The sequence below is a fragment of the Pagrus pagrus genome, assembly GCF_965226575.1.
Source record: "Pagrus pagrus genome assembly, chromosome: 23".
NCBI lineage: Eukaryota > Metazoa > Chordata > Actinopteri > Spariformes > Sparidae > Pagrus > Pagrus pagrus.
The window spans coordinates 636,667-649,742 of record NC_140205.1 but is presented as its reverse complement, the minus strand read 5'-3'; the positions used below and the strand labels follow the sequence as shown (position 1 = coordinate 649,742).

At 46.4% G+C, this 13,076-nt stretch overlaps 1 protein-coding gene across 4 annotated transcripts in view; it reads right to left on the bottom strand.

Annotated features, from left to right (window-relative positions):
• Nucleotides 1-13,076, bottom strand: part of ptpro (protein tyrosine phosphatase receptor type O) — a 41,225-nt gene that overhangs the window by 26,621 nt on the left and 1,528 nt on the right. For 3 of the 4 annotated variants that reach the window (XM_084346049.1, XM_084346050.1, XM_084346051.1), the window contains exons 2-5: nucleotides 2,072-2,333; nucleotides 1,744-1,899; nucleotides 1,484-1,636; nucleotides 358-858 (exon numbers count right to left, since the gene is read on the bottom strand). In XM_084346049.1, coding sequence (XP_084202175.1) covers nucleotides 358-858; nucleotides 1,484-1,636; nucleotides 1,744-1,899; nucleotides 2,072-2,333 — 1,072 coding nt within the window. The other variant, XM_084346052.1, reaches the window with a different exon arrangement.

Sequence of the window (13,076 nt, the reverse complement as noted above, 5' to 3'; positions counted from 1 at the left end):
ATACATCATGTCTCTCTTCACTGCAGACAAACTGATCAATACGGTCTCAAGATGGTGACCGGAAGGGGCGGGGCTTCAGCTCTCTGCTGGCTAACATTGTTAGCTAGCAACATTAGCTCACATTTCCATAACAATTTGGTTCCAACTAGTAATTTTACAGACTTCAGACTTCTTGTTCTGAGGTGTCGACAGGACCCAGGTGGGTGTCCAACTACTTTGCCTGACTAAAACACTAAAACTGATGTAAATGATGTGTGTATATATTTTAAGTTTCTTGCTATTTTTAAACATCATTGTTATAATGATAATGTGAAGCTGGTCCACAGACAGACAGCAGACCTGCTCCACCCTCTGTACCGTCTCTGTAGATGTAGATGTTGAAGCCGTCGGTGCTGGTCGGGGCTCGGGGCGGCAGCCAGCGCAGCTCCAGCAGGACGGGCGGCAGCTTGGTGGGCAGCACGGAGGCTTCGGGCGGGAGGCCCATGGCTGAACCCGGCTCGTTGGAGTCCTCGTACTCCGCCACCACGGCGTTGACGAACTCGTCCTCCCTGTCGGCGGGAGACGGGTCGGTCGGGTCCAGCCAGTAGCTCGAAGTCGTCTGGTTGAAGTTCACGTCGGTGCCGCCCGTCAGGTTGTGTGTTGGGCCGAAGGGGACCTGGGTGGAGGCTCCCGCCGCCTCCTCCGCTGTGTTCTCCTCCTCCTCCTCCTCCTGCGGCTGCTCCTCCATCAGCGGCACGTCCCGGGCTCGACGGGAGGCCCGCCGGCTCTCAGGAGACACGAGGCTGGAGGCCTCACCTGGCGCCGCCCGCTGGCTCAGGTGGATGATCTTACGGGAGATGTTGAGGGGGGGGTAGGGCACTGTGACGGAGACAGGACGGAGAGGGACAGGTGAACATTTAACCAGTGGATCAGCTGGTTCCCAGTTTATCAATACAAACAGGCAGGAAGCGTATGAGCTGCTATCATCGTGTGCCGACAGGAGCAGGGTCCATATGGTCCAACAACGTGCTGATGAAGTCAAGTGGTCCAAAACATCTCTGGAGCTTCACAGTAAAACACAGTTCATCATCCTGCTGAGCACCTGGATGCTAATGCATTTAGCTTAGCAGCTAAAGTGAAGATGAACGGGGTTCTGACCACCTTAGTTCAGATATGGACCCCGCCAAGAGGCAGAACTACAGGCTGCGGGTCCAAATTCTTATAAATCATTCTGACTTATGATCTGAACTATTAAAATCTACATGATCACATTCACACCCGGAAACAAACGGAACAAAACATGTTTCAAATGTGTTTTAACTGTTATTATTGTCTGAACAGACTGAACATGACGTCTGTTCACATCAGTGTGGGATCCTCAGCAGACCAGCTGCATGGAGACACTTTAGTTTCCCCAGATACTTAATCATGATGTCACTGTGTTGCTCCTCACCTGTCCTGTGGTGCAGAGGTGTGTGTGTGATGTCACTGTGTTGCTCCTCACCTGTCCTGTGGTGCAGAGGTGTGTGTGTGATGTCACTGTGTGTGACCAGTGGCGTCTGGTACACGGTGGCCTCAGAGATCAGCTGGAAGGTGATGTTACGGTAACACACACCTGGTAACCAGTGTTTGAACACCGTCTTCCCCCTGTAGAAATCTGCACACAGACGTGTTCACATGAAACATGATGAGCTGACAGACGTTCTACCAGAACCCTGCAGACAGAACCTTTAGAACACGAGTACGTCTGTAGAACACGAGTACCTTTGTAGAGCATGGAGCGGCGCTCCTGTCCTTCAGTGTAGCTGATGTTCACTCTGCTGAAGACGTTTCCTGCCGGAGGCTCGATCTCAAACACCACGCCGGTCTCTGGAGACTCCTTGTAGTCCGATATGTGAGCGGTGTGGACGGGGAGAGGCTCTGAGGACACGGAGAGACAGACGTCACACATCCAGATCATCAGCCACACATCCTCTGAACCTGACCAGGGATCTTGATCGTGCAGTTAAAGTTTGATTTTAATATAAGTGGATTAAACTGTTGTTCTGACTTCACGGGCCTCATCGTGTTGAAGATGTTTCCAGGTTCTTACTTGTGAGCACGGATACAGTCTGGACGGGTCTGGACCAGCTCGGTCCCCGTTTCAGCAGCAGGCCCACAGAGTAGCAGAGACCGTGGAAGGACGCGTTGAACAGCAGAGGCTCGCTGCTGTTCACAAACTGGACCAGGACCGCTCGAGGTTCTCCAGAGAACTGAGCCGCGTACGCCGTGACGTTCTCCTGCAGGTCCGAGCGCTCCAGCGTCGCCACGATCACACCGTCATCGTTCACCGACGCCTGGAACGCCGAGACGCTCTGAAACAGCAGAAGAAGAAAGAGTTACGGGAAGTTTCATCTCTTCTTCACGTCTTCACCTCCATCAGAGACGTCGGGCAGCAGGTCAAGCTGGACCTCAGGACTCAGAGAATATTCTGTTAATGTAAACAACTCAAGAAACGATCAGTCAGAGTTTAGAGATGAACGAGAAACCAGAGGATCAATTCATCCATCGATTGTTTGTTTGTTGAAGAAGTTGACGTCTTCTGATGTTTCGTTGTGTCTGTTTACAAACAAATAAACTCATCTGACTAAAAACAAACAATCATCAGATGAAGAGATCGATCAATACATCGATCGGCCTGCATATGATGCACAAGATGTTCGCAGTGATCAATAAGGCTTCAGCTGCTGCTGTTCACGTCTCTGTCAGCTGGATCTGAAGTGATCAGCGGCTCGGTGTATCTGCTGGAGGCGCCGATGATGTCAGTCTGATTGATTTCATATTAACTGAACAGCTCGATCAATAACACTGAACTCTCTCATCAGCTGATCGGAGCAGCAGAGGAGCTGATTTCCTGTTGCTCAGCTGTTTTCTGATGCTATCAGCTGTTCTTTCATTAAAGCTGTCAGCAGGAGAGTCGACTCCTCGCTGAGCTTCATCTGTTCGACAGGACGGAGGTGAAGACGTGAGCTCTGATGGTCCGACAGGTCGGAGCTCTGATGGTCCGACAGGTCGGAGCTCTGATGGTCCGACGGGTCGGAGCTCAGCATCAGCGTAACATCACGTGATTCATGTCCTGATGAGGAAATCATGACTGAATCTGCAGGAAGTGAGACGAAAAGTACTGAAGAAACAAACTTCAACGGTCAAATATTTAGGAGGTTCAGTTCTGATGTCTCATGTCTCTGAATGATCAAATATTTACTATCATATATTTATTTGTTTCTGAAGACGGTTCACTATCAGTCATTATAACATATCTTTGTGCAGAAGCGTGTCGGGACAGAAGACATCCACCTGATGTGGTTGTGATCTTCTCACGATGACAGACCGACAAAAAAGTTGGAAGCAAAAATCAGAGCACAGATTTTGAGAATTGTGATTGTCAAAAAAAAAACTTCAATTCTCCATTAAACCCATTAAAAGCGCCTCAGACTAAGCTAGCAGTTTCCCTCTACTTCCAGTCTTTGTGCTAAGCTAGGCTAACATGTCTGGAGGTAACAGCTGAATGTGAGTGTGTGTTGTTCTCAGATGGACTGCAGACGAGGAGATAATCCGTCTGCAGAGATTCTGACCCACTTTTATAATCTGAGTGTCAGATAGTGAAACCACAGTAAACACGAGCTGCACTGAGGCATGCTGGGAGTTTCCACAACAACTTCACCACCACCAGTTTAAATATACAAAAACTGACAATAGCAGCCTTTTGTCATCAGAGACGCTGAAACACGAGAAACACTCAGAACACAAATCCAGAAAGAAACTGTCCCAACCACTGAGCCTCAACACCAGACTCCCTTCACAAATGTGCTGATTTTAAGAGTTGTTGAGTTAAAACAAACTCTCTAACGTAGTGAAACTCTGTCTCTGACAGACTTTGAATCATTGTCTCCTTCTTGTAAATTCAGCATTAAATGAAAACAGTAAGTTGTTTGTTTCCTTGTAAAAAGTGTCAGTTTGTGGCAGCATGGCTGTACCAGCCTGTCTGCTTCTGTGTCTACAGTGCTAAAGTCTCACCTGCCAACATTTAGCAGCTGTTTGAACACACTGTTTACACTGATTTCACCATTTACACTCAATTTATGAAAGAAGAAACATTTTATTGATCTAAACATGTCACATTTTACAAACACACTAACCAGTAACCAGTATAGGCGACTTCTTTGTCCCCAGACTCCCTTAACAAATGTGTCAGTTTAGTGAGTTGTTGAGTTGGAGACACTTTATAAACTGTGTGAAACTCTGTCTCTGACTGATTCTGACTGATTTGTTCCTTCTTGTAAATTAAATAACAATAAAATGATGTTTAAATCTGGTCTTATGATCAGATACCCTGGTTCAGACTGCAGAGGACTGTGATCGTGATGTTATTTAAGTGAAGTCTTGTGTATTAAATCATATTTAATGTCGGACCATTTGTATAACATTTGATTTAAACTGTACTGATTGATCAGAGGGTTGACCCTGTTCATCCACCGCTCAGAGATCTGCTGTGTTTCCATGATGATGATGATGTTTCAGGTCGACGGTGACGGACTGACATCAGAGACACAGACACGCTCGCTAACGACGCCGCAGCCCGCCGGTGGTCGTCAGACTCCGTCAGAGAGGCGAGGAGTCTCGGATCATGGCTGCTCTGCCGTCACCATGGCAACAGAGATGAAAGGAGAGACACATTCGGGGTAGGAGGAGACGCTCATTATGTCTGTCTGAGGCCAGGATTACCTCCAGCCTGCGGGCCAGCAGGGACTGTATGCTAATGCTAGCCTGTTTATTCACACACACGCACGCACACACACACACACACACACATACACATACACATACACACGCACGCACGCACGCACGCGCACACACAGGAATATATTTACATTTACATCAGAGAGATATGAGAACGTTAAAATAACCTACAGTCAGTAAACGCTTCACTTCACAGCAGCAACGTCACTGAGACTAAAGATCCTCCTGCAGAGGCTGCTGGGGGTTCTGGTGTGGTGTTGGTTCTGGTGTTGGCTCTGTTGTGGTGTTGGCTCTGTTGTGGTGGTGGTTCTGTTGTGGTGGTGGTTCTGTTGTGGTGTTGGTTCTGGTGTTGGCTCTGTTGTGGTGGTGGTTCTGTTGTGGTGTTGGTTCTGGTGTTGGCTCTGTTGTGGTGTTGGTTCTGTTGTGGTGGTGGTTCTGTTGTGGTGGTGGTTCTGTTGTGGTGTTGGTTCTGGTGTTGGCTCTGTTGTGGTGTTGGCTCTGTTGTGGTGTTGGTTCTGTTGTGGTGGTGGTTCTGTTGTGGTGTCGAGGCTGTGGGACCTAACATTTATAACACGCATCATATTTAATACGCGGTCGGATGTTTTGTTTGTAGAAGCTGAAGGTAACTGACCCTCCAGAACCACTGGCCCAATATACAGGTAACAAGCCCTCCACACCAGAGACCACAGTTCACGTCTGTGTTTCAACATTTGTAATATCTCTTCTCCACTGAAACCCACTCAGACCAGACTGTGTGCTGACACTGCCGCTACATGCTGCCAACAGTAGCTACCGTTAGCTAATTAGCTCAGATAGCCGTGCAGCTGTGCCGTTACTCCAACACTCCTGTCGGCCCGGCTCTACTCGGTTTGACCCGACGTGGCACTGATTTACATTTGCACCACCTGGTCTACCTGCTGAAGGTGAGTCTGAAACCAGTGACGCTCTCGAGCAGGACTATCTGAGAATCACCGCTAACAAAGCAGCGCCGCTAACTCAGCTACAAACGCGTTTCATTTCCTCTAACCTCTTCACAATAAAAGCCCTGAGTCATTTAAGAGCTTTTATTGTGAAGCAGCTTCACAGGAAACGTAGTGTTTTCAGCAGCAGTAACTGAACACGACTTCACATGTTAATGAGGTTCATTCACGTGTGAAGGTTTAAATTTCTAATGTGAAATTTTCATTCTGACGTAAAAATAAATAAAAAAGCAGATCACATGATCACGATTTGTTAAAATGTGTTGTCAGATTTACAGCAGGACCACGTGAACTTCTCACCTCCACCTGCTCCTCCACAACACAAATGTTTCAGTAAGACATAATCCAGAGAGCCGCAGCGCAAAGATCCTGTAAAATAACATCGTAAAAACAGTAATTCTCCAGAAATCAACTTCAATCTTACATGAAATTGTTACAAATCAGCAAATCAGTGCAGCTCGGTTCTACTCAGAGCAGCAGAGCAAAGGTTCTGGTGGACAAACAGCACTGGTGAGGGAGGTGTAGGTGCTAACTATGCTAACGCTGCTAACACTGCTAACGCTGCTGACAAGGGAGCTTTGAACCTTTACTGAATGAGATTTTGAGAAACTAGTTAATTACATACTTTAAAAGCAGAAGAGCGATTTTATGAAGTTTGTGTGTAAAATATTTATCTGCAATAAAAATGTAGATTACAAATGTTCTTCGTTGTCTGAAGTTGCTGCGATTTAGTGATGGATTGATTGATTGATTGATTGGTTGATTGATTGATGGATTGATGTTAAGAGATTTTCCACAAATCAAAACTCAACGTGTTTCTGGATCAGCTGGAGGGAAACTCCACCACGCTGCAGTAAATGAATCAGTCTGTTCTTAAATGGAGCTTCAGCATCTTTGTTCTGACTCGAGCAGCCCAGTGAAAACCAACATTATCCTCAAGGACACACACACACACACACACACACACACACACACACACACTGGTGAATGAATGGAGTGTGTGACCCTGTGAATGAGTGCAGATCGGGGGGTCAGGAGGCGGCGCCCTCAGGCAGCTGCCAACATTATCATGCAAACCTCGAGGTTTTTGTGTTGTTGTGTGTGTATTTGTGTGTGTGTGTGTGGGTGTGTGTGTGTGTGTGTGTGGGTGTGTGTGTGTGTGTGTGTGTGTGTGTGTGTGTGTGTGTGGGTGTGTGTGTGTGTGTGTGTGTGTGTGTGTGGGTGTGTGTGTGTGTGTGGAGGGGGGGACCTTTGACAGGAGAGGACGGGGACGCCGGAGTCCATTAGACTATGAATGAGAGCGAGCAGCTCCACACTGAAGGCATTTCACTGCTCTGTCCGGCTTTCAGGCTCAGTGACAGCAGCTAAACTTCACGTTTTCTCAATGAGGTTTGGTGCGACAGATGATTGACAGCGTTCTCTACACTAAACTAAACTCATCACCAAAAAACAATTTGTGAATAAAAGACGAGATGAACTGCTTCTAACAGCTGAAACTGAAACCCAGTCGCACTCCGACTTCCCTCTGTCTGGATAAACCAGAACCTGAGTCCGTCCGGGTCAAAATGTTTCTACAGCAGAGAATCAATCAGCTGTTCTTCTCCTGGATAACAGCTGACTGACACTTTTATCAGTGAAGTCTGGTGAAGCTCAACAGATGTTTGCTCAAGACGGTTGTCACTGATGGTTCTCTGCTTCGATATGAAACACGAAACAAGGAAAGTTTGACTTGTCCAACCAACCAACCAACCAACCAAACAACCAACCAACCAACCAACCAACCAAACAACCAACCAACCAACCAACCAACCAACCAAACAACCAACCAACCAACCAACCAACCAACCAACCAACCAACCAACCAACCAACCAAACAAACAAACAAACAAACAAACAACCAACCAATGTAAGTATGTCAGGTACGTTAACCTTCTTGTAACATAACGTGACATAAATCACTGCTGACTCGTGGTCACTAATCTCTACAGTCAACTGTCTCCTGTATAAACTGTCCCCTGTATAAACTGTCTCCTGTATAAACTGTCCCCTGTATAAACTGTCCCCTGTATAAACTGTCTCCTGTATAAACTGTCCCCTGTATAAACTGTCTCCTGTATAAACTGTCCCCTGTATAAACTGTCTCCTGTATAAACTGTCCCCTGTATAATCTGTCCCCTGTATAATCTGTCCCCTGTATAATCTGTCCCCTGTATAAACTGGGTCTCTCGGTCAGAACCGTCCATGAGCACGTCTTTAAAGCTGTCTCTGGGTTGAAGCGGGCCACATCTGGTCTGAGTCCTGCACTGAGCCTCTGAACACGGTGATGTGTCGGCAGAACAACACGACAGACTCACTGCTGATCCAGAGGCAGTTTAAAGTGCTGTTTGGATTATCACTGTCAGGGTTAATCCCGTATGTGAAAGTGCACTAATAATCTGAGATATAATCAATGAGGTCTGGCGAGTTAACAGACGGAGGAAAAGGTCCCACCGAGGTCCGATTAGAGCCGAGCCGGGCCTCGCATGAGAGCAGAGCCAGTTTAATCACAGTGAATTAGACACGGAGCAGAAACACTGAGTTTATTCTCTCTGCTGCTAACTGCTGCCTGGATACCACACACGCACACACACACACACACACACACACGCACACACACACACACACACACACACACACACACACACACAACCACATGCACACACACACACACACACACACACACACACACACACAGATGATTCAGTGTGAGACGAGCACAATAGTTGAGACAGTTACACAACAGAGCTGAAGAGTCCAGAAAGTGTGTTTAGCTTAGCTTAGCACAAAGACTGGAAACAGAGGGAAACTGCTAGCCAGTGTATACACAACAGCAAGCTGTTTGTAGCTAGGCTGTTAGCATACGTGAAGTTTGACTTCCGACTATTTCTCATTCCAGATTTCCTACAAACAGCCTCAGCTGAAACACGTCGTTTCTTCAGGACCTCAAAAACACAAAACATTAAATATAGGAAGTACTTTTGTTTGACGCTAACCAGTGTGTGTGGTGTGTTAGCCTAGCTTAGCACAAAAACTGGATGCAGCTGAAACTGCTAGCTGTGTAGCCACGAAACCTAAAATCTGTTAAAGCCGACGTGTTGAAGCTGAAGTTTTCATTCCTCGTCTCAGGATCAGTGACGCTGCTCATGAAGCTGTGAGCTGCTTCAGTTTCAGTTTCAGGACGTCTGAAGGAAAGCAGACGGACGGATGACGCTGCAGATAAAACTCTTCCTCCTCGTCACAAAGCAGCAGCACAAACTGCTTTAACGGCTGAAAACAGGAGGCCATTAAAGGAAAGACGCTGCAGAGACGAGGTGCCTCCGCCACAGTGAAGCGAGAGGACGAGCAGCATGTGGACAGCAGCTCCGTCCTTTCAAACACCAAACAAAAGTGTTCACCAGGAGTCCGGCCGCCTGCCAACAGCCCACAGAGACGACTACAATGGCCGCTCCCCCTCTCTGCTGGCCTGAAACACGTCGTCCTCAGGAAGCCAGGAGCTGATCAATAACACTCCTCACTGATCCACCGCAGCATTAAGGAGGCTGCGATCAGTGAGGTCAGACTGATCACCATTACCGATGACTAACGACCAGGATGTGACTGAAACACAAACGTGTTTCGTCTGCAGATGTTGCGCTCACATTAAACGTCTGGACGCAGTTTTATAAAAGCTTCTGGTTGTAGACCAAACGGAGCGGTACCGCCTGAGACCACAGGGGGCAGTGCAGCCAGCGGTTCAAGCAAGACGACCAATCTGTAATTTTATGTTCCTGTTTATTTTACAGATGTTTTCAGTATTTTTTAAATACATGAACACAACAAGAGACTGTGGATTCATGTCTGCCACAAAATACTGAACTATCCTCACTCTGACTTCACATCTCGTACATCGATCAGTTTATAGAAACCTGGACAGTAACTGTGCAGTGAGACGCTCAGCGGTGGAGACGTTTGAGTCATGTGACCGTGATGTCGTCTGTTTGTAGCCTAGCATTAGCTTTTTACTGCTACACATTTAATTTACACTTCAAACGTCACAGAGTTCATCTGTGGAGATGATCTGTCAGAATCATTAACGACCCGGTCCAGTGAAGAAACAGAACCAGTAACACGCTGAGATCAGCTCAGAGCTTCAGACGCCTGAGAGAGATCAGCTGGAGGACGATCAAACAGAGTCCCTGACATGAACTGGAGGCCGAGGTGAGTGCTGGAGTGACTCTGACAACAACAACAACAACAACAACAACAACAACAACAATAATAATCTATTCTTTCTGCATGAGACTTTAACCGTCTGCTTGTTTTCATATGAAATTCTCCCATAAATCCAGACAGTGTGTGAACTGAAGCAGACCTGGGATCAGCTCTTGTCTCAGGCCTGTCTGGCTGTGTGAACTGAAGCAGACCTGGGATCAGCTCTTGTCTCAGGCCCGTCTGGCTGCAGCTTCGCTCTCTGACTGGGAGTGAAGCCTTTTATCTCTCAGCTTCAGGTTTCTGGCAGCTTCTGATCTCTGCTGTCAGAAGCAGGAAGAAGCTCAGAGCGGATCATCCCGATCTGCTTTCACACGCTGGATTTGATGGTTTTCCTTTCCTCCCTCGTCCCTCGCTACATAAAGTGTCCAGTCATCGATGCATTTTCTCCTTAACGACCTGTTTGGGCTCATTATCCTGCTGGCAGACGCAGAAAGGAGTGAAGCTCTCCAACATGGCAGGACACCAGCGCTGGCAGCTGCTTCTCTCCCCGTTAGCAACGTTAGCCGTGAAGCTCTCTGGCTCTGAATGAAACACTAACATGTTTCCAAACGTTCATCAACATTTCTCATCTCAGAGCTGATTTCTTGTTACATGAACTTTCATCAGCAGTTATTTCTCATCAGGACGGCAGCTCGTCCTCATCAGACAACCGGGAAGATTCTGTGAAAGCAGCTTATTCATGTTTACATTTGTTGTCAGGCAGTGGCCTCTGCTGGCTGGAGTCATTATTACTGCAGCAAAGGAGGAAGTCTGAAAGTGACGCTGCAGGCTAATGCTAGGCTAGCTGCAGGCTAACGCTAAGCTAGCAGTGTCGTTCTTGAAGGGTTGTGTTCAAACAGAAACACTTCCTGCTTCGGATTTGAATTAATGAAGTTAAAAAATCATTTTGGTGGATTTTGACTTTGGAATTAAAATATTTAGAAATGGTGAGACGGTTCTGCTCGAGCTCAGTGGACTTTCTGTTCAGGTTCTGTTCGTTAATGGTCCATTAGAGGAGGACTGATGTCACACAGACTGTGAACACCTGAGTCCTGGAGGTCAGGGCGGTGTGGAGATTAACGTTCATAGTTTCTGAGTTGGACCTCCAGCAGCAGTAATGAGCTCACGCGGTGCTGATCAGATGGTATCAGTGTGAAGACCATGAGCAGCAGATCTTCTCACTGTTGCTCTCAGAGCTTCACTACAGTCACATGATTACGTCACAAACAGCTTCCTGTTTGTTTGAAGTCCGAAGTCTTCAGCAGAGTTCTGTGTGGTCCTGAAACCCACCTGAGAAGAGTTACAAGAGACGTTCACGGTACCAGAACATCTCAGGAAATATCAGTGTCATCATACATCATCCTCAAAGGACTGAGAACAGGAGCTGTTTCATCCTCACAGACATGAAACCTGATGACAACTCATAAATATATAAATATAAAATATATTTAACATCACTATTAACGTAGACTCCGGCACCTCGGAGGAGAGAATGTACACAGTGCGACCCGCCAGCTGACCCAGCTGAACCCAAAGCTGAGCCGAGGTCTGAAGCTAACAGGACGATGAACTCGGTGTCGGTTTGTAGTCCAGTTAGCTTGGTAGCTAACGGGAGGCTAAAGGTACAACAGGTCTGTTTTCACTTGTTTGTGTTCTTTTCATCCGTCATCTGATGAAAATGTCTCACAAAATGGAGGCGACGAGCAGCAAGAAAACAAAACAAACTACGGCGGCTCAGAGAAGTCAAACAACCCTCCGACACGTCCTCAGACCTCCGTCACTCAGGCTCAGAAAGGAAGACTTGGTGGGCTGAAACAACTCAGTTACTTTCAGTTACTAAAGTACGAGACTTAACTGAAGAACGTCAGCAGGTTAAAACCGTCTCTTCTGGTTTCACACTGAACGTGAACAACATGTCTGCTGGATGAACCCGACTTCATCACTCCTCGCTTCTCCTGACTTCCTCCTGTAGAGCTGTAATCATCTCTACGACCACCAGAGGTCACCGCCTGACAACAAACATCATTATGGGTCAGAACCAGCTGCTCACGTGGACTCACGAGGTCGTCCGTCCACAAAGCTGACGTCCATCAACTTAGATTTGAATTTGAAGCTGTAAAGTGAAAACTGACGTCGTGTCTGTTCGTCTGCAGCGTTTTCTATAAATGTTATTTAAAATATTAGTTTCAAGTTTACATCATTTTCAGACTGTTGGGACAGAAAACAACCTGTTTCTGTTTAGGATGATTGTAACTGATATAATTATTATTCTTATTTTACTTTTGTAATTCTGTCACAGATTGTTGTTATAATTATGATGGTTTGGATGATTTGGATGCAGCGACTGCAGCTTCAGACTCCAGATCGTCCTGCAGCTTCAGACGCTGAGTTACTTCCTCAGAACGAAGAACGAAGAGAGAGAAGTGTTTCATGTTAATTCACGTTTTTCTATTTTTGTAATTTGAATATTTTTGTCAACGTGCAGCGACAGCCTGTTAAAATGACTGTGATACAATCTGTAATGTTTCAGACGTTTCCTGCATTTTAATGGAAAACAACATGAAACATCTTGAAGACGTTTATTTGACCAGATTTTGATGTAAAATACAAACGTGTGGTTTTACAGAGCTGTGAGCGACGCAGGACAGGAAGTGAGACGTCTGGAGCAATATGAGTCTCCGTGTGTTCATATAGAAGAGGAAATTAAAGTGAAACCATCAGATAAAAGTGAGCCGAGCGACCGCAGAGGCTCCGACTGAGCTGAGAGATGATCGTATCGATCAACACGGAGATCGACGACGAGCCAGAAGACAAAAAAACACCTCGACGTGTTGGATCGGACCAAACCTCCACGTGATCACAAATAGATCACAATAAGTCAAATGACTCGATGAAGCTGTGAAGCTGCAGCTGATCTACAGCAACAATCAATGAAAAGACTGATAATTAATGGATCAGATCAATGATTCAGCTGCTGTAAGATAACAGATAACAACTCAAACAGTCATTTTCTGTTATTAAAATAGTTTATAAAAACATTTATTCAATGTTTTTATCAAATCACAGCAG